At 36.1% G+C, this 22,235-nt stretch overlaps 1 protein-coding gene across 3 annotated transcripts in view; it reads right to left on the minus strand.

The window, feature by feature from the left end:
* Positions 1–11,398: 11,398 nt before the first annotated feature.
* TC2N (tandem C2 domains, nuclear) overlaps positions 11,399–22,235 on the minus strand; it is an 85,226-nt gene continuing 74,389 nt past the window's right edge. For all 3 annotated transcript variants that reach the window (XM_055361251.2, XM_004055584.5, XM_019010194.4), the window contains exons 10-12: positions 18,126–18,240; positions 15,771–15,970; positions 11,399–13,810 (exon numbers count right to left, since the gene is read on the minus strand). In XM_055361251.2, the coding sequence (XP_055217226.1) occupies positions 13,700–13,810; positions 15,771–15,970; positions 18,126–18,240 (426 nt within the window). In that variant the 3' untranslated portion in view covers positions 11,399–13,699. The remainder of the gene's footprint in view (positions 13,811–15,770; positions 15,971–18,125; positions 18,241–22,235) is intronic.

Genomic DNA, 22,235 nt, shown 5'->3' on the forward strand with positions numbered 1-22,235 from the left:
GACCTTACAGAGAATCAGCAAGTCTTTAAAATATAATACTGTTATAAGATTGTATTTCTTTCAAATAGCAGTACACCACACTTGACATGAAAAATCTACTTCTCACCATTTTCTTCCTAAGGCAAAAAAAAAAAAAAAAAATGAGAAAACGTTGTCACTTTTGGATAAATACAGTGATGTCAGATATAATAGTATCAAAAGTATATTTATAACACTTTCCAGTGACCCTGCAATAAAAATGGAAAACTTGCTAAAGAATTTGAGGATCATATAAAGACAAAAACAGGTATTTTGACAGATGTAATCCTTGTAATCCCAAAACTTTAAGAGGCTGAGGTGGGAGGATCACCTGAGGCCCGGAGTTTGAGACCAGCCTGGGCCACATAACAAGGCTCCATCTCTACCAAAAAAAAAAAAAAAAAAAGTAAAGAAAGAAACAGTTATTTTATGACAACAATTTCCTCCTGTCTTTAGAAAACACATCACTGGTTAGAATCTCTCAGTTCCAGGCATCCAAATTCCAAACTGACATACTCTTGGGATGCAGATTCACATAACTATGATGATGACCTGAAACAGTCTTTGACAAGCCAGAGAGGAATTCTAGGCTAATAATTTTCTCTTACTTTCCTTGTGGTCCGAAGCTTACCAATCAACTACAATATAAACCCTGTTTAGCTTCTTTTCCCTTTGAATGATAATGCCATATTTGCCATGCAGCTAATACAGTAATAAAGGAACCCCCACACCCCAAAAACAGTTTCTCAAAAGTGAAGAAATGTGTTAAGGAAGGAATAATCAAGTATGTCAAATACTGCAAATGCTGTTGATAGACGAGATTTTGCAAACCTAGAGGCTTCAGACATACATTTATTTATTACCAAAGAGTGGAGAAAGTTCCTAAAACTGCACTTCAGATGACCTGGGTATAATGTCTGGGAGACATCATAAAATGGGATTTTAACTTAGCAAGCTGAAATCTCATCAATTAAATGATAACTTGTCTGGCCAAAGATTCTGTAAACAGGTGGGGATGGTCAGAATGAAATATAGCAAATGGGACAGTCAAAGAAACAGTATAAACAGTGTAAGTCCTGTGCTCTCCAGGAGAAATACACTAAATCTGGGCATCTGACAGTAAGGATCTTCAGCAGACTCCCGCTTGAGGCAGGATGTTACACTGGCCGCACCGTGGCCTGGATTATACCTCTGTCTACAATCCACTTCCCTTTGCTTTGATTGCATGCTCCCCAAACAATTACCTGGCTTCTAAAATTCAACTTCATGCATGCCCTGACACAATACAGAGATGCTGTAAAGGCAGACATAAATATTTATATCATGGAAGGGACTACCTTCCATTTATAAATTAGTAAACTGGTATTACAGTTTGCACATCAGACTTTGGAAAGTTTTATTAGCTGAACTAATTCCCCTAATTTATTAGCATCCTGATGAAATTAAAATTCAAGCCTTGTAAAACTGAGGGCCTAGACTTAAGGAATGTGAAGCCATCCTGAGTTGTTTTGGTCTTCCCAAGTTATTCTCACCTCCCTTCTCAAACAACAACCAAATTTACGTACCTCTCTTACAGCAACCAATCACAATCACACAGGGTCCTGAAAAGAATTATTATTTCTGCTTTACAAATTAATATTTTGAGTGGTTAAACCGAAGTTTTCCAAATGTGGCCAAAACCAAAAGATTAATATCTTCCAACATCCTGATTTAAAAAAATAAAATAAGTATATCTTGTTCATTTTCCTTACTCCTGGGGCACAGAAATTACCTACGCAATAAGATTAATATGGAAAAAGTGATTAAGAAATTCAAAAGAACAGATTACATTTTCATGTGTGAACTGCCTCAAGATAAAACTACATAGACTAGGTATGTGTTTGCATTTCACTATGTTCTACCTCCTTCAATAATTGGGGGCTTTTTTCAAGATTCACAAGCTAGGTGCAAATTATTGCTAGTGTGACTCACTATTAGTGATGGAAATGGGTCATACCCTTCAGATATGCTGGGGAAGAAAAAAGGTCAAGAACTATTTTCTTTCATATACCCAGGTAAACCATAAGGGAAAAAAATTTTTTAACCTTATCAGCTTTCAAGAAGGAAGCAGGGATAGAAACTCCTTGAGAATTCATCATTTATTACCACATAGCTGAGACAGAATGTGAGACACAATGAGCAGATCCGGCTCTGTACAACCATATATAACCTAAGCCAAAGAATCCATGGCATTATCCCAAACACTTTACTGTTTTGTTGTGTCTACAACTTAGTTTATTCTGGACTAGGAAAGGGAAAACTTCCTTATTTGTCAAGCTTAGTTTTTTTCTGGACTGGGAAAAGAAACACACTTGACTGTGATCAAATCTGTTACAATATTTCCACCACTCTTCCTACCCCGTTGATCATTTATTTCCCTCAGTTTCAGGAAAACATGTCATTTTTCTAATTCTACAAGATAAATGGCATGTGTATTGTGAGCTTGGGTATATGCACATACACACACATTATCATAAGCCAAATCCTACCACTTACAGTAATTTTCTTGACCCTCGATGTGGCCATTCCCCTGTAAAAGCCCAGTATCTTGGGGCCGGGCGTGGTGGCTCACGCCTGTAACCCCAGCATTTTGGGAGGCTGAGGTGGGCAGATCACGAGGTCAGGAGATTGAGACCATCCTGGCTAACACGGTGAAACCCTGTCTCTACTAAAAATACAAAAAAATTAGCCAGGCGTGGTGGCAGGCGCCTGTAGTCCCAGCTACTCTGGAGGCTAAAGCAGGAGAATGGCGTGAACCTGGGAGGCGGAGGTTGCAGTGAGCCAAGATCGTGCCACTGCACTACAGCCTGGGCAACAGAGAGAGACTCCGTCTCAAAAAAAAAAAAAAAAAGAGCCAGGCATGGTGGCACGTGCCTGTAGTTCCAGCTACTTGGGTGGCTGAGGTAGAAGGATTGCTTGAACTCAGGAGTTTAAGGCTGCACGTGAGCTATGATCACACCACTGCACTCCAGACTGAGTGACAGAGTGAGACCCTGTCTCAAGAGAAAAAAAGTAGCTCAAGGAAAATAATATCTTTAAATATTCCTCTTTAGCGGGGGCAAAGGACATGAACAGACACTGTTCAAAAGAAGACATATATTTGGCCAACAAGCCTATGAAAAAATGCTGAACATCACTAATCATTAGAGAAACACAAATCAAAACCACAATGATATACCATTTCACACCAGTCAGAATGGCTAGTATTAAAAAGTCAAAAAACAACAGATGCTGGCAAGGTTGTAGAGAAAACGGAATGCTTATATACTTCTGGTGGGAATGTAAATTAGTTCAGCCACTGTGGAAAGCAGTTTGGTTATTTCTCAAAGAACTTAAAACAGAACTACCATTCAACTCAGCAATCCCATTATTGGGTCTATACCCAAAGGAATATAAATTGTTCTACCATAAAGACACGTGCACACTTAATGTTCATCACAGCACTATTCACAATAGCAAAGGCATGGAATCAACCTAGATTCCCATCAACGGCAGATTGGATAAAGAACATGTGGTACATACACACCATGGAATACAATACAGCCATAGCAAAGAACAAGATCATGTCTTTTGCAGCAACATAGATGGAGCTGGAGGCCATTATCCTAGGCAAACTAATGCAGGAACAGAAAACCAAATACCATATGTTCTCACTTACAAGTAGGAGCTAAACATCGAGCACACATGGCCACAAAGAAGAGAACAACAGAAACCAGAGCCTACTTGAGGGTGGAGGGTGGGAGCAGGGCAAGGATCAAAAAACTACCTATCAGGTACCATGCTTATTACCTGAGTGAGGAAATAATCTGTACATCAAACACCTGCAACACATAATTTACTATATAAAAAAACTGCACATGTGCCCCTGAAACTAAAAGTTTTTAAAAAAATAAATGTATCTTTTTTGGGGGGAAAAAAACCTGGATAATAATGCATTAGTACATTATTAACATGAGCATTTGAAGACAGAGAGAGATTCAGTGACGAAGATTGGCATATAGAACAGTCATATAGAAGGAAAGACCAGGAACAGACTTTCTGATTTTCTGTTTGTTCATTCATTGCATGAAACCCATCAAATTTTAGTTGAAAACATTCTGTATATTCTGATGTATTTACTAAAATACAAGCTCTATGAGGGCGGTGTTTTTTGGTCTATTTTGCTTAGTGTTGTATTCCTAGCACCTGAAATGAGCGGCACAAAGTAGCTGCCCAATAAATATTTGTTGAAAATAAATATTGCTATGTTCTAGTTAGCTGAGCATTTACAGTAGAGAACTCCTAGGGTCTTTTCCAGGCAGGAGAGCCAGTGATTTTTATTACCACAGACCAAACTAGTTTTCAGATTTTCAATCAGGAAAGCAAAACATAGAGCAGGAGTTTTGGCAAATAGCAGGGATCGGAAAGAGAGGGAGGAAGGAGGGCAGGAGGAAAGGATGCAGGAAAGGAGAAGAGGAAGGGGCAATGTAAGAATTTTGTATATATTCCTCTGAAGGAAATCTGAATTATGACAAGACAACTTACGTAAAACGAAAATGCATATAGTATTAGGAAGCATATAGGGTCACTATACAACTGCACCCTTACCTTCTTACTTTTCCATCCTTAACTATTCTCCATAAACTTCCCTTACTCTTAAAGGCCTCTATCTGGTTGTCCATCTGTCCTTCCCAGGGTTCTTTTACATTATGACTTAAGAAAACGTTACTCAGCAATCCTTTTCACCTTCTTTATTTGCAGACCTATTATCTGTCCTTCCTGGATAAGGAGAGGTAGAGGAAACTGTCCCTAGTACTGAGATGTACATGGGATGAGGCCTGCTTCTCTTACAGCCTCTTCCCTGAATCCATTTCCTAAATTGTATCAGGAAGGGTCTCCAAAATTCTCATTCTCTCCCTCCAGGAGTAGAACTATCATCTAACCAATTTTCTACGTTCGTCTTCTTTCCTACGGAAGTCTTATAAATCCTGTTTAGGCCAGCAGACAACAACTACAGTACTTGTTTATGTAGGGTCACTTAAATATGTTAGTTACTTCTTATAAGAAAATTTCAAAGCTGGACACAATCTAAGTATTGTTCCTACTTTATATAGAAATCAAATTTAACTCATTCCCTGCAAAAAATAAATGTTTTAAATAAATAAATATAATTTTTATTCTTGGTAATGATATACATTAAGCTGCTAACATGTAATGATAAGGCAAAATCGAATAAAGATCTCAGCAATCTACTAAATTTAGCATTATGTGTTATAAACACTTTAGAATTTCAGAAGTTTTTTGTAAGCTTGATAGTATGAGTTAGATATGAAGCTATTATATTTCTCTTTTCTCTGATTAAGATATGTACTAATGAATTTTAAAGTAAATATGGTAATAATGTATTATACAGCATTATCTCTTTCAATAAGAAGATATTGGCCTTAACTACCACTTTACTGAGCCATAAAACCTAACTCTATGTGTTCATTCATTTTTTTGTTGGTTCACTGTTAAATCCCTAACACTCAAAACATTGCGTATCAGTTAAATGTGTAAATGAACAAACATTGACTATGTACCTCTTATAGGCCAGATACTGTACTAGGTTCAGGAATGCAGCAATAAACAAGACCCTGCTTTCATGGAAATTACAGTCTAGGAGAGACAACTACTTAAGTAACTATTTAACCATAATTCTGATAAAAGCTATAAAGAAAAAGTATAAAGTATATGAAAATAAGACCTAATATTGCTTGAAAAATCAAAAGAGACTTTTCTGAGGAACAGATATTTAAGCTGGCACCTTCAAAAAAAGAATAGGATTTAGTAAAGGGAAGAGTAAAGAGAGAAACTATTCCACATAGGTGAAACAGGATGTGTGAAGATCCAGAGGGAGCTAGGTGTGTATTGTCTGTCTTCCAAGAACTGAAAACAGATCAGTGAGATTAAAGAGGAGAATTGTTAAAAATAAGGCTGGAGTGGAAGGCAGAGCTCAGATTATACAGGGATATTGTAAATTTTTAAAACTTCCTATTTTCTTGATGCCTCAACATTCCCACAAACAGGCTATGAACACTATGTCTGGGCAATCAGGTGCACCAGTGTGAGAAGGCTGGTTCCTGCCACAAGTTCCCCTTTTTGTTATTCTGACTGTGATCTAGTGACATTCAAACACTCCAATGAAACACTCTCATGCTTTTTGCTTATATACTGTACCCTGACCACCAACAAAGGCCCTTGTCCATAGGTCCTTCCCCCGACCCTCTCTGTCTCTGCTCCCCACCTGCTTGGTTGAGCTCACTCCCTGGGAGTTCCTCCCACATGCCCCCTGCATGGCATGCCATACCTCCCTCTTCCAGGACCTGCCAATATAATAAATCTCCTTCATTTTCATATGCCTCTCCATGGTGTTATTATTACATGTCCACAACTGACCGATCATCAAAAAAACAAACAAACAAACAAAACCCAACCCATTTTAAGTAACATAATTATTCCTTACAACACAACAGGAGAAAGGGGATCAGGATATGTCACCTCAAAGTATGCCACTTTGGCATAAAGATTTTGAGCTGAAAGCAAGTGAGAGTCAACAGATGTAAGAAGAGTTCTTTGCCATCCCCTTAACTGCCTAAAAGCAGGGCATAAATTATGCTTTGTGAAGGTGTTCTCCATACTCCGTGGACCAGGAAGAGGAGTGACTTATCACTGGAGGTGGAGAGTCAACACTGAGATGAGTTTGCACAAACAGACCTAACTAAAATAACCCTTATCCTCCATTAGTTCCCCCATGTATTTCCTAGTCACTTCCCCACAATTTATCTCTTAAAGTCCAAACCTCCTCTCCTTTATTAAAAGGGCATATAAACTCCTAATCTAATTACCTCTTTGAGTTTCACTTTTCTGTGAATACTTACGCATGTAAACATTAATAAAAATGGTGTCTTTTCTCCTGTTAATGTCATTTGTTAGTTTGATTCACAGACCCCCACTCATTGAATATAAGAGGGTAGAGGAAAAGTGGGTCATCCCCTACAAGGGCCTTGTAGGCTGTGTAAGGATTTTGGACTTCATACTAAGAGCACCGAGAACCAAGGTGTGACAATCAGATTATAAGGAAAGTACAATACTACAGGTGGGATATGATTTTGCCTTTGATTAGAGAAGTTGCAGTGGAGATGGAGAAGTAGGTGCATTCAAGATCTATTTAGGATATATATATTTCTGAACAGGGTGACTTGAGTACGGGAGATAAGAGAAGAGTTCCAAGGTGTGATATTGATATAATATAGATTTGGTCTTTGTCGTTGACTCCTGGCACAGAGCTCCTAAAACCCTTAGAAGGCAGCTATGCTCACCACTGTACCATCAACACACCTAAGACCCTTGGAATTTCCTAAGCAATAAGTGTGATGAGGCATCTTTTCTTACATTTGGTTTTTGTCCCTGGCTCCTGAAATAGCTCCAGAGCGATGAAGGTGAAAGTAGCATCTTGTGTCATTCCTAACAAGCCCCTTTCAAACACACCCCAGTTTATGTTAATGAGGTGACTTTTGGAAAGCCGTCAAGAATGAGGGTCTTGTTGCCAGGAAAACAAAAATATAGTTAAGAGGGTTGGAATTTTCAGGTCCATCTCCCAAGCCCCCTCAACCTCTGGGGAGGAGAGAGTGGGTAGAGACTGAGTTCAACCACCAATGGCTAATGACTTAATCAACCATGCCTATGTAATGACATCTTCATAAAAATCCTAACTGAAGTCCAGAGGGCTTATTGTTGGTAAGCACATCGAAGAGCCTGCAAGGTGGCACTCCCCGAGTGGGCAGGGAACTTCCACATCCCTCCCCACTGGCTTGCCCCGTGCATATCTTCCATTTGGCTGTTCCTGATTTGAATCCTTTATAAAAAACTGACATATGTACACAAACTGTTTCCCTGAGTTCTGTGAACAATTTTAGCAAATTATCAAACCCGAGGTGTCATGAGAAGCTCCAATTTGTAGTCAAGTCAGACCAAAGTTGTGGGCAGCCTGGAGACCTGCCACTTATGATTGGCATAGGAAGTGGGGGGCAGTCTGTGGAACTGGGCCCTTAATTTGTGGGGTCTGTGCTAACTCTGGGTAGTGTTGGAATTAAGGTAAATTGTACAACACCCAGTTGGTGTCCACAGGGAATTAAAGAATTGCTTGGTGGGAAAAGCCCACACATTTGGTGTCAGAAGTATTGTAAGAATAAAGAAACAGCTTTTCTTGTTTTAATTCCCCGCCCCCCCCAGCACAACCAGAATACAGAAAGAGAAATAGTTTTTCCATTTACATGTGTTAGTAACTGGTAGAAAATGATTCCAACAAATTTCTAAATAATTATTAGAATTTAAGTGTAATTAACTCAATGAATAAGTTTCTGGGATGACCAACTAGGTGGATGACAGTGCCTTTTACTCAGATAGGGAAAAGTGAAGATCACACTTGTGGTAGGAATGGGAAATCACAAGTTTGATTTAGAACATGTTTAAGAAAAGATGTCCACATTAGCTATATGACAGTGGAACTCATAGCAAGATTTGGGTAGAGATGTAAATTAGACAGTAGATAGCATTTCAAGCCATGGAAATAGATGACGTTGCCCAGGAAAACAGCGTGGAATGACAAGAAAAGATGGCCTAGGACTGAGTCCTAAAGAACTTCTACTTTTTAAAGTCAGGTGCATGAAGATGAGCCAAACAGAGAAGAAAAGAACAGACTAGGAAGGTTGTTAAAAAAATAAGCAGAGCATAATGACATGAAAGCCAGAGGAAGAGATGGTTTCAAGGAGAGAGGCAGGGAGAGACAGAGAGAGAAAGAGAGAGAGAGAAAGCTATTGTTAAGAAAGTTGATGAGAATAAAGGAAAAAAATTAGCTGAAAAGCATTTATTAAGACTTTAACATGAACTTTGGTGGAGTGGTGAGGATGGAAGATTGAAGAGAATGGACTAAGGACAGAGCGGTTAGAAATTATCTATAAAGAGGAGAGCAGATAAGGCAGAATCTAGAACAGGAGAGGAAGTCTAGGAATATTTTTTAAGAAAGAAACCACAGAGAAAGGTGACCTAACGGATGCTATGCTGAGAAACCAACCTTCCTATTCATTGAGTTAGTTACACTTAAATTCTAATAATTACTCAAGAATTTGTTGGGATTGCAGACTACCAATTACTAACACTTGTTGAGCAAGCAGACATGAAGGCTATGCTTGGGAACAGTCGGGTGGAAGAAGGAAAGTGAGGAAAGAAACTCCTGTGAGAATGAAAAAGAGCTTCTGGTGCCGAGAATCTTCACTGGCTATGCGTAGACTCACCCGTAGTAGTCCAACCCAGGGAAAGCTTTGGGGACCTCGGAAGACACACCTCTATGGGGAGCATGCTGCATTGGCTCCTGCTTTATGTAACGTTTCTTAGTCCATTCAGGCTGATATAACAAAATACCATAAACTAGGTAGCTTACAATGAACATTTATTCCTCACAGTTCTGGAGGTTGGGAAGTCTAATATCAAGATGCCGGCAGATTTGGTTTTGGGTAAAGGCTTGCTTCCTCATAGAAAGTCATCTGTTCACTGTAACCTTAGCTGGTAGAAGGGGCAAGGGATTTCTATGGGTCTTTTTTATAAAGGCACTAATCCCTTAACAGCCTAATTACCAATGCCTTAATGACCTAATCTTTTCCCAAAGGTCCCACCTCCTAATACTATCATCTTTGGGGTTAGCACTTCAACATATGAATTTTGGGGGAACATAAACATTCAGTCCATCGGTGTTTACACAGGTTCCTTCATCAATACAAAAACCTAACCCCCAAAACTGTATCCGTAGGGTTCTTTGCATCAAACACATCACCAACCAATTTTGATACAGCCACACACCAGAGGTTTCAAAGATGAAACAAAGAATCCAGTAGAGTGAGTGGGAATGGCTCAAAAATAGGAGAGAATGGGCATAATAAATGGAACGAAATCCCAGAGAATGCAGAGTGGACTGGGTTCAGAAGTCATGAGGAAGGACTGGCTTTCCAACATAATGGGGGAAAGGATGTATATGGGTAAAAACAAGTTTGTGGATACGGTAGTAGGAAGTTGGAGGAAAACCTGACATTATTTTCTTTTTGTATTTTTAGTAGAGATATAGTTTCACCATATTGACCAGGCTGGTCTCGAACTCCTGACCTCAAGTGATCCGCCCGCCTCGGCCTCCCAAAGTGCTGGGATTACAGGCATGAGCCACCGTACCCCAGCCCAGAACTTTCTTTCTAGACATCTACTGCCATTATCAGAGTCCTACAGTTTAATATAATTATTTATTGTAATCATTGTTTATAGAAATCACATTTTTTATAGATTAAAAAACTTAAAAATAAAAAAGTACTAAGTTAAAAAAAACTCCACTAGGAGATTACTAAAACTGTAGGCCACAGTCATCTTCCTACAATTCTTCACCCACAAAATAAAATCCAATTTAGGAGGCTCCATTAACTCTTTTAATATATTTCTAAATCTTAAATCTATATTTCAAAATGAACATGGTACTTCATATGGGCCCACTTTTCATAATTCTTTCAACTCAATGTTTTAGCCAAAACTGCAAACATTTGAAATTTAATTTTGAATAAAAATTATAGCTTATGCACCAAGACAACATTAGAAAGTGTCTTCAGACATTTTATCAGGTATTTTCCTCATTACACCCAACCAAACACAGAAAGAAATATATATTTTTGAAATGTCAATTACTGCTATGCTATCAAAAGCTGACATTTATTACAAATTTCTGAAATCCTTCATAAGCAAGTATTTGATTAAACGAAAATGGAAAATGTTACTAGGAGATATAGTTTACACCTGGCTGTTGAGTACATTAGTATCAGAGAAATTCATGTAACTATATTTAAACAGAACTTCAGTTTAGGTTCTTTTCAGACCACAATTATATAACTTGTTCAAAATCCCACTAGTTTCTTCTTAACAGTCTTGGTAAGAGATGAAACTCATATACTTCAGAGGCCATTTCCCTAGGAGTACTGCTTTTAAAAATCACGCAAAACAAAAGCCAAATAGTGATGTTATATTTTAACCCAGGCTGCAGCTATTTGTGTTGATCTGAAAGCTTACAAGTAAATCCACTGTTAGGAATGAGCACTGTGCAAGCTATCAGCTATCAGCGTGAACCCTTCCATGGTTTCCTTTGGTCACGTGGCATCATTATGATTTCCTTCTCCTTGCGTAAGTGGGTAAAGGTCAAGAAATGCCTGGGCAAATATGAAGAGAAGTTATTTTGGCACAGAATCTCATTTTTTACCAGCTCCTAACGTTTTTCTCACAATATGCACACCTATTAGCAGGAGATTGGATTTTTATTTATAGGTCCACATAAAGCTTCAAGGAAATAACCAGCATTAGTACCTCCTCACCTGAAAAAGGCTTAAGTAAACACTAATTAAAACATTTAGGATCTTAGTTGTATCAATACTTCTGTACCTGAAAGCTCTTTTAAATGTAAGGGTTTTCTTTTTATTGTTTTATTTACCTAGGATTCTAAGAAACCGAGAAGTCATAGCTTTCCCTTAAATTATACATCATACACACATTGTAAGAATATAGAAAATTAAATAAATCAAATAATGAAATATTAAGTTAAATGCATGACTACATATATTAAATTTGGAAATTCAAAGCATTAATAGAACAGAGAAACCAGCTAAAACAAATTGTAGCTTTTAAAATAAACAATAAAGCCCGTTATTTATTATCTAAAAGCCAGTAAATACATTTACTTCTTTGGTACCCATTAAAATAGTTGCATTTGCAGAGGATGTTTAGGGCAGCGAAACTATACTATATTATAATGATGCATACATATCATCATATATTTGTCAAAACCTATAGAATGTATAACACCAAGAGGGAACTCTAATGTAAACCATGAACTTTGGATGATAATGATGTTTCAGAGTAGGTTCATTGATTGTAACAAATGTACCATTGTGGTGCAGGATACTGATCGCCTGGGAGGCTGTTGAGGGCTTTGTCAGGGGAGAAAGGAAATCTCTATCTTCCTCTCAATTTTTCTGTTAACCTACAACTGCTCTAAAAAAAAAGTCTATTTTTAAAAACAATCTTTAAAAGTTGTATTTGTCTCAGATTCAAAATATTATCACACAGGTGATTTATCTTAAAAATCCATGTGAGTATTGACCTATATGTCATTTTTTGCAAATCTAAAACAAAAATATTTCAAAATGTTCAGTGGCAGAGAGTACTGGTACCACAAAATCAGAGCAGTAGAAGCAAAGGGGATATAAGATGTGGACATTTTGTAGCTTGAGGAGATGGCACCTAGGGAAAAGAGAATTAAGTGTTTATTTGGGAAAATGTTAATGATATACACAGAACATAGGAGCTGGAATAAAGAAGGCATGCTTAGGTTATAGCAAGGTATACTCCTGGCCTAAAATATCACCATCTTTCTCTGCATGCATGGGACAAAGTAAGAATGGGGGCAGAAAAAACGGGAAGACTGAGAACACAGAGCACTTAGTCTACTTATTAGCAAAAATAAAGTGAGATTTTCTAAAATCAGGTATAATGTCATCTGCCTCTCCAAAAAATTGTTCTTTTTGGCCACAGTTCTTATGGTCAATTAAGCTGAAATTATTTCCAAATACTGAGTTCTAATAAGTACTGGAAAGAAAACTGCAATAGAAAATATTTGTTACATAGTATAATCAGGTATGGTTATGAAAAAATGGGAAAATACTCAAACACGGTAAATTATAGAATAATCTAAATTTTAAAAACTAAAAATGAAGTGATTATCATAAAATACTGAATTTTCTACTTAAGCTCATTTAATTCTGTGAATTAGGATGGACCATATGGATGATACTCTTATTTTAACTCCAAATAAAACAAACAGTAAAATATTTGAGGGAAGAAAACAGCAAAGTATGTATATTCTGGGTTTCCAGTTAAACTTCAACCTTCTGGTGTTTTCAATTATTCCTGCCAAAATGTAGTTTTCTATTTCTGAAGTTTTTTGGAGATAAGTAGCTTATAAAGTGATAATGTGATGTCTTATGGGTAAAAAAATTATGAAACACAGGGCACAGACTTTCCCCAAATATAGAAAATAGTTGAAATGGTTCAATTCATTTTTACCGAGAGAAAATACATAGCAAGAGGTAAACAGTGGAGCCAAGACCTAATCAATAATGCCTAGCACTGAAATAATGTTAAAGTCTTCTAAATGCCAATAGTACTAACAGAGACTTGATATACCAGGTTTTGAATATCTAAGTAAAGCTTAAAATACAAAAGCAAAAACATAATATAGAAAGAACTATCTATGGTTGATATTCTCACAGACTTTATAATTTATTTAGTCATCCTAATAATACTTTGATTTTACTGTCTGTGTCTCTTGTTGCAGTTTTAAAACATTTCCTTTACTTTGGATATCTGATAAAATTCATTACATTTTCTTATCAAATTTTCTATCAGATACATTATATACCGTAATTATAGCCCCCATAAATTGACAAATTTGTTGATTTGCCTCTTCTCATTGGTAGCAAATTGAAATCATAAGTCTTCTAAAAGAATGTCAAGTTCTTCACCAAATTAATGTGTGAAGTCTTCAAGATGGATTTAATTTGTGCCACCTGATAACAACCTTTTCTGGATTTATTACTGTCTCTTTCCACTGGTTCACTGCTTCAATGTTATTACTGTCTTCACTTATCCAAATCTGTAAAGGAAAGTATGTACAATCATTTAACTTGACACAATAATAATAACTACATTCAGACAGTTAGTTACTCTTACTGATGGAAGAAATTTGGAAGTTTGCTTTACATATTTTAAATTAAACATCTTTCTTTTTTCCAAAAGTCAGATTGATTTCTCTATTTGACATTTAAATGCTAAAACATTTAACCTGCTTAGTCATTCTGAAGACTAGTTTATAAGGTTTAGTTCAATTCAAAAATTCAAGGTGAAATATTACAAAATCATTTCCCCTAGAACAGTTATTAGTATCCTTTCCTATTCAACAAATCTAGGAGCTCAACTTAAAACTGATCCCAACCACTCAAAAACATTTTTGTAAGGATAATTAAACTGAGGCTAATCATGATTCAAATTAGATTGGTAAGGAATGTGCATTTTAAATCACCTTTTACAAGAAATAAAGTGTAATCTTAATTAAAATCTAATAGTCATTCTTGATCAATAGTAATTTCATAGTACCCATCACTTATGTAACTTAAATACTACATGTGAATGTATACATAGTATTATGCAAATTGTACAAAAGACATCACAATAATTATATTATTATGAAGACAAGCAATAAAAAAACTTGAATTTTCATCTTACCTCTAGCATTAACAAATGCTTTACCTTGAAGTTAATTTCTCTGAGATTCAGTTTCTAAGAGATTGGAGCAGGTCATTGGTTTAAACCTTTTGCCTTTTCTTTCTTGGTCTAAAGAACCTTCCTTTCAAATGAAATCTTACAAATAATCCCAGTATGTAAAACAGACATTAGAGTACTTTGGTTGATACAGGGGTGGAAGACCTTGAGTTCACCTTTGGCTACCCCATCATAGTTCCTCCTAAGGCTATACCAGATAAGCCATAGGGAGCAGATGACCAGTAAGAACCTTTCCAGAATTATTATTCTAACTAGAATCTTAACCAAGAGAATGGAATCACCACAAATGTTATCATGAAAATCATCTCAAGTAAATTTCCTATTCCATTCATACCGTTAAGTTGACACTCGATGATATACGAAAACTAACTGAATTGACTTCATAAAGGCTTAATGGCCTTCAAAATTATGCTGGTTATATGAATTCTTAAATTCAAGCTCTTTTCCAAATAATAAATGATAAAACAACATTTTAATTAGTATTTTACGTAAAAATATATATTAAAAAGTAAATCAAGGAGCTGATATCAATCTTTGAAAATTCATATATAATTTGAGGATTTCATGTAGACTGTTAATAATATCTTGTCAAGTTGAAGCTTTTAAACCAATAATATAGATTTTGGAATTTAAATGTGGTTCAAACAATTGTAATTAAGGTAAAAGATAATGGACAGCTACCACTAGTCTATTCAGTGTAAGGAAAGGAAACAAGTTCCTAGAGGACTGGCAAGTTAGCAAGTGTTATGTTGTTTTATACAAATTGTACCAAGATTTTAAAATAATCCAGACAGTAGTATTAACTAAATAATATCACAACCACTGTTAAAATGGACATGTTCTAGGAATTCAAAACTAACGCAGGTAAGAGAATATAAAAAGTGCCCATGTTAAACATTAAATCAAAGATTAAACAAAATAAAGTATATTTGATACTCAAAGACTTAAGAAATTGATTTAAATGCTTAATGTTCCCTCCTTCCACAAGGAACAAGTCAGTAGTACTGAAAAATTGATAATTCTCATCGTTTTTGAAGTAAAAAAGCTCAGAAAAAAACATATTTAAAGATAAACCTGATTGCTCAGAAATTCCAACTATTTGTATTAAAGCAAAAAGTCTGACAAGTTTTGATTTTTGTAGCAACACTGAATTTTGATTTATGATGCTGAAGAACTGTACTCTATTTGACTTTAATATTATCCTGTATTCCCTTTGTTAACTGACTGTTTAAATGCATAGAAAAATACAAGGAAGGATAAAAACTCCTACTAACCTGGCCCACAAAGTGTTTTCTTCTTACAGAGCTTCGACTGTAAAGCTTAATGAGAAAAACAATTTCTTTTTCACTCTGTATAAGTGGAAAAATCATAGTCTCTCCCCACTTGACTCTTCCATTGGAGGCCTTCAGTAAGCGTGTCTTTTTCTTATAAATCAACTCTCCAGAGCTAAACATTCCCACCTTCACGAAAAAACCTAAAAAATTAGAAATATTGGTTTATAAAATGTTATTCAAAATACCATATAAAGATGTGTATATACACATCCAAGTTGGAATTTATATATATAACATTTATTGTAAAAAATATAGATAAGTCACTTTTAAATGTTTGATGAGCTACAACCATAACAGAAAACAGTTCTAGTCAACTTTATAACTTTGGCCATACTTTACTACTGTAACTTTAAATGAACTTAATCTTTCTGTGGTTGAATGCCATTAAAGACTGGAAATGAAGGCATAAACAACAATCACAGTAAAAGAGTGCACACTGAAAAGGATCACACTAAAGAGAGGTGCCAGTTTTTTGGACAGCTGGAGGTATTTATTTCACAATTATATAGGTAAAATATAAAAGACTCCAGGAGTTAAGTATATGCCCACTAGATAAAATCTGTACTTTAAATAAATTTGAGACGTATAGAGCTTCTAGTAATGGCAGAATAGCTTGTATAAACTAACCTTCCCATAAACAACTATTATAAACTTTGGAAAAAAATTTTTAAACACTAAAAGCAGAAAGAAACTGGAGGGAAGTCAACTGGTAAAAGACGGGAACTTCACTGGGTAAAATTCAGGTTGATATAGCTTTTCACCTAAGCATACTCCCCTATCTGACTGACACACAGTGCCTACAGCTCAAGCAGAAAGTACAGTCTGACTAATTGGAGGTGACAGAGCTGGGCTGCCAGGGAAGCAAGAAAGTGAGAACTCCCAGAAAGGTGGGAGCCACAGTGAGGGCTGAGATCCGACCGTCAGATTGATAGAATGAAGAGTTGTGGTCATCCTGATAAGCTGTTTTAAGGGAAGCCCGTCATAAACAGCATCTGTTGTCCTTGTTTCCTAGAATTAATTATATATAGTTCTGATGATTTATTCCAAGTTAGGTTTTATTTGCTTATTTTTATTTTAGGATTTTCCATCTATCTACATAGGTGACATTAGTCTATAATTACTTTTTGTGTGTGCTATCCATTCTGTTTTAGTATCAAGAATATGCTGACCTCACAAAATTACTTTTTCCATCTTCTTTTCATGCTTTGGAACAGCTTATATACAACAGAAATAACATGTTCCTTGAAAATTTGGTAGAATCTCCCAGTACAATTACCTTGGTCTAGTGCTTTTATTAGAGGCAGTTCTTTAACTACCTTTTCATGCTTATTCTTTTATTCGGATTTTCTTCCTCTTCTTAAGATTCTACTTTCAACCGCTGAATTTCTCAGAAAGTCATTTATTTTACATAGATACCCAAATAAATTGGTATAGCCATATATGGTATTGCTTTATACATGATAGAATCTCTTCTGAATTTGAAATTATATCCTCTTCATTGCTCAGAATTATCATTCATGTTTTCTCTATTTTTTCACTTGATCTCACCTTCTATAGATGTGTCTATTTTAATGATTCTTTCAAAGAAGCAGCTTTTAGTTTTATTGATTATGCCTTTTGTGGTTGTCTCCATATCTGTCACCTTCAACTTTAGCTTTAATACCTTACTCTAATTTCTTTGGGTTTGTTGTTTTTCTAGCTTCTTGAATTGAATGCTCAGTTTCATTTATTTTTAGTCTTTCTAGTTACGGTGAACATGCATTGCTTTTGCCTGCCCCCAGACAGTTCCCTTCTTTTAGTAGGGAAAAGGGGCACTTCTGCCCACTCAAATCTCTGGGACTAGACAACCAAAGTATCACAACTCCTGGTTGTACACAAAACACAGGGAGAGAAAAGTGTTTCTAGGTTTGTTTTTGATATATATATTTTTTACAATTAAGTTTCTAGTTAGCAGGGCATTCCACAAAGGGCACAGACCTAGAGAGAGGATAAAGCATTTCAGATGGTAAAATATAACTGAAAATCCTCTAGACATTCAACGTGTATGAACTGATGAGCTAAATAAAAAACAGTATCAAAGGCAGAGAGGTCATAACTGGATAACACTCAAGAGACCACTGTATTAAGGTAGACACAATGGCTAAAATTTGAAATCTTATAATTTTAAATTTAAAGTAAATAAGTTAAATAATAAAAGTTACTAAGATTTTAATCTCCACTGTAAGAAACGTAAAAAAATACTTTCTATTACTAATACTTTCTGAAGATTCTACTTCGAACCACTGATATACTTACTCAAAGTCAGAGGTGTTGATGAGCTTGGAAGGTACCGTGCCTCAAGAATTTGTAACTGAATTCTGCTATTTACTGCTTGAAAACAAGTCCCCAATTCAAGTTCTGCATGGCAAACCTGCATATCAAAAAAGTGTCATTTGGTAGTTAAGAATAAAGTTTTTGAGACAATTCAAAAATTAAAAGATAAAAAGCTAAGGTTAGAAATTTTGAAAGTATTCCTTTCAAATGATATTCAAAACTATAAGTTACAAGACAAAGTTATGAAGATAAATATCATGAATTCTTTAAAGTACCCATTTGCATGGATTCTGAAAATACAGGTTATATCTATGTACTGAAACTTCAAAATCTGTGACACCTAGAGCCAATTCAAATTAAAAGCAAATTAAATTAATAAGCAGTATCACTGAAGAAAATGCCAGTGAAATTAACACAAAAGGAATACACTTTCAAAACAACTAAATGTAGTCGAATTATTTTTAGATAACACATGAAATATGATTAAAAAGTTACATATGAAAATCATCATTTTTTTCTAATTATGGAGATCAGAGTAGGTGCTACCACAATCAGAAGACAGCAATAAACAGATCTGTGGATTAAGAGTTGAATTACTATGCTGAATGGAAGCAAGCTAAAGAAAGCTGGCAAGAAGGAAGCTAGTCAAAGTGATGAGGCAGTAAATAATAAGGAAAAGGTCAAAGAAAACCTGAGGCAAACAGCAAAATGAAGGAGACTTAGAGAAGAGGAAAAATTAAAATGTGTTCTTCAGTACTGCTGACCAACAGCAGAAGAAAGCTGGTAATTTGTCTGTGAAATACAACACAAGCCAGACTACTTAGGTGGATTCCAAGGTCCTTGGACTGAAAAATAAAAGGGAGAATGGTTGTCCAAACACAAAAACACTATTGTTTACACGTTGAAAAGAGTAAGAATAGGAATAAAGTAGGAACATAATGTTCACAGATCATACTAGGGCTCAGCATAGACAGACACAAAAGTCTTTGTTAGTACTGATTCCAATAAAGTTACAGAACAACTGAATGACACTTGATGAAGACATTTATATTTGATATTGTTCAGTATTCCCCAATAACTGGCTCATAGCTCATTGGTAAAAACAACAACAACAAAAAAACAACAACAAAAACCCCAACCTCTCCATATACATAACATTGACAGAAGCTTGGTGTTTTCTTAAAATATGATTCTGTATTTCAAACCAGTCATGCCACTAGAAATGAAGAGATAGAAAAGGAAAAGTGAATTGCTTAACAAGTACAAACTCAACTGTTGGAATTTAATTTCCCCTTGAAAAGGTCTAAATTGATGATAAAACTTGTTATTTGGCAACAAATGCTGACTTCTAATAAATAAGTTAATTTATTGCTTTTGATTGTAATCAGAATGAGAATGAACTAACAACTTTTCACATGAACTAATTTGGTAGCCATAAAAAAAAAAAAACCTTTGCTGATTGAAAAAAAATTGCTGTCCTTGGCATTTAAAAAATATATTTTAAAAGATAGAGTCACACTGTTTATAAAACACAAGGGAAATCATGGTTAAATTTTTTTTATTATTTTTTATTACGGTTTTGTACCCACAATGTAATAACACTTATGAAAACACGTAAAGGTGGCAAAACTTCTCTTATTGTTACACAATTGTAGAGTTCACTCTCATAAAACAGAGCAGCATTTGGCAATAGGCTTACCATTTCCCACTTGCCAAGGTTATTTCACAAATTCAATTCATGTTCCAGGACATTAATTCAGATCATGAAAAACTATTCAAAGATTTAAACTATTGGCCAGGTGCGGTGGCTCACGCATGTAATCCCAGCACTTTGGGAGGCCGAGGCTGGCGGATCACGAGGTCAGATCGAGACCACCCTGGCTAACATGGTGAAACCCCGTCTCTACTGAAAAAAAAAAAAAAAAAAAAAAAAGAAAAGAAAAAATTAGCCAGGCGTGGTGGCGGGTACCTGTAGTCCCAGCTACTTAGGAGGCTGAGGCAGGAGAATGGAGTGAACCCAGGAGGAGGAGCTTGCAGTGAGCCGAGATTGCACCACTGCACTCCAGCCTGGGCGACAGAGAGAGACTCCATCTCAAAAACAAAAAACAAAAAACAAAAAAAAAACAGAGCAGCATTTGGCAATAGGCTTACCATTTCCTACTTGCCAAGGTTATTTCACAAATTCAATTCATATTCCAGGACATTAATTCAGATCATGAAAAACTATTCAAAGATTTAAACTATTTAAATCTCATAAATAACCAAAAAATTAAAATTCCAATCAATTAGCAGTTATGTATTGACTGCATTTAATAAGCACAAAACTGCTCCTGAATAATGTATCCTTTTATTCAGAAAAGAAAACATTGTTAGCCTTCCTGGAAGGGTTGAAATGAAATGCTGAGCTTCATTAGAGAACATCATGATCTGGTGATGTTTGAGAATATCTTCTTAGGGGGGCAATACATGGCAGAGTTAAAAGAGCTGGGTTTGGAATCAGACTGCCTCCATTCAAATCCTGACTCCCCAACTACTGGCTGTATAACCTCAGGCAAGTGTTCCCCTGATCTCCACAAAAGGGATAAAGAACACCACGGTGATAATTAGATCATTAGATCACGTAGCATTGAGGCAGCCGCAAGATACATCTCTGTAAATGCCAGCTATTTCTTCAGGAAAACGTACTTCTTCCACATTATTCAATACCGAAATTTGAGATCTGAAGTAATTATTTACACTACTATTTGTCAAGGTCAAGAACTCTTTATTGAGTAAAAACCCGAAAGTTGTGCTGTTCATGGTGAAACAGTTGTCAGTGTGGATGGGAAAGTACGGCTCTTTAAACATCACTATTAGAATATTTATTTTCCTCTTCAACACTTTAAAACAAAGCATACTATTATTGCTTTAGCCAATAATATGAAACATTCACACTTATTAACATAAACTCACTGGTCCAGCATAGCCCAAACATTCTTCTTTCAGGGTATCAATCTATAACCCTAGCACCTGGCATTCAGAAAATACACAAATATTTATAAAATCTCTGATACATGAAATATGATTTAGTAGAAATTTAGCCATAATTATTCATTCATATTTTCCAACGCAGATAATAATGTCTTAATTCCACAGAAAATCCCTGAGTTCCCTTCTTATATACTCTGTTTTTAAAGTTTTAATATATGAATTATCTATTTGAATAGTCTATTTGTGCCTTCTGTAAACTATGGCTGCAGATTACTACCTACTAAGCTAGTGTCAAAAATGCCAGTGACAAACTCCTGTCATAGTTACAGAACAGCACATTGGGGGTTGAGATAAAGAATAATAGGCAAGGCTGGGCGCAGTGGCTCATGCCTGCAATCCCAGCAAATTTGGGAGGCCGAGGCAGGAGGATTGTTTGAACTCAGGAGTTTGATACCAGAAAGGGCAATATAGCAAGACCCCTCATCTCTACTAAAAATTTAAAAAATTAGCTGGGCACAGTGGTGTGCCTGTAGTCCTAGCTACTCAGGAGGCTGACGTGAGAGGATTGCTTGGGCGGGGAGATGGAGGAGGCAGTGAGCTGTGATTGCGTACCACACTCCATGCTGGGCTACAGAGCTTTCTGTCTTCCTCAAAAAAAAGGGGAAGGGAAGGGAAGGGAGGGGAGAGGAGGGGAGGGGAGGGGAGGGGAGGGGAGGGCAGGGGAGGGGAGGGCAGGGGAGGGGAGGGGAGGGGAGAGAAGGGAAGGGAAGGGTAGATACATGTTTCTGCCCCATATCCCCCAAAATTCTAATTTTTTTTAGTTTATGTATGGGCATTTTTTTAAAGCTCCCAGATGATTCTAATGTATACCCAGAGTTAAGAAGCACTTCCAGTCACCTTAAATATTTTTGGAAACAGGTAAAATATAAATCCCATACAAATTTAAAACCGCATATAGGTTTGACCTTACAAAAGCTTAAGACTGATTTTTATAAACATTATCCTAACATTCAATCTGTACAATTTAATTAGAAATTCCTAAACAATTTAAAAACAGTGTTCAGTTGGCTGAGAGAAGCAAATAGCAGGTCCCAATCAGCACCATTAGGTAATAAAGCTTTT

The sequence above is a fragment of the Gorilla gorilla genome, chromosome 15 (genome assembly GCF_029281585.2).
Source record: "Gorilla gorilla gorilla isolate KB3781 chromosome 15, NHGRI_mGorGor1-v2.1_pri, whole genome shotgun sequence".
Classification (NCBI taxonomy): Eukaryota; Metazoa; Chordata; class Mammalia; order Primates; family Hominidae; genus Gorilla; species Gorilla gorilla.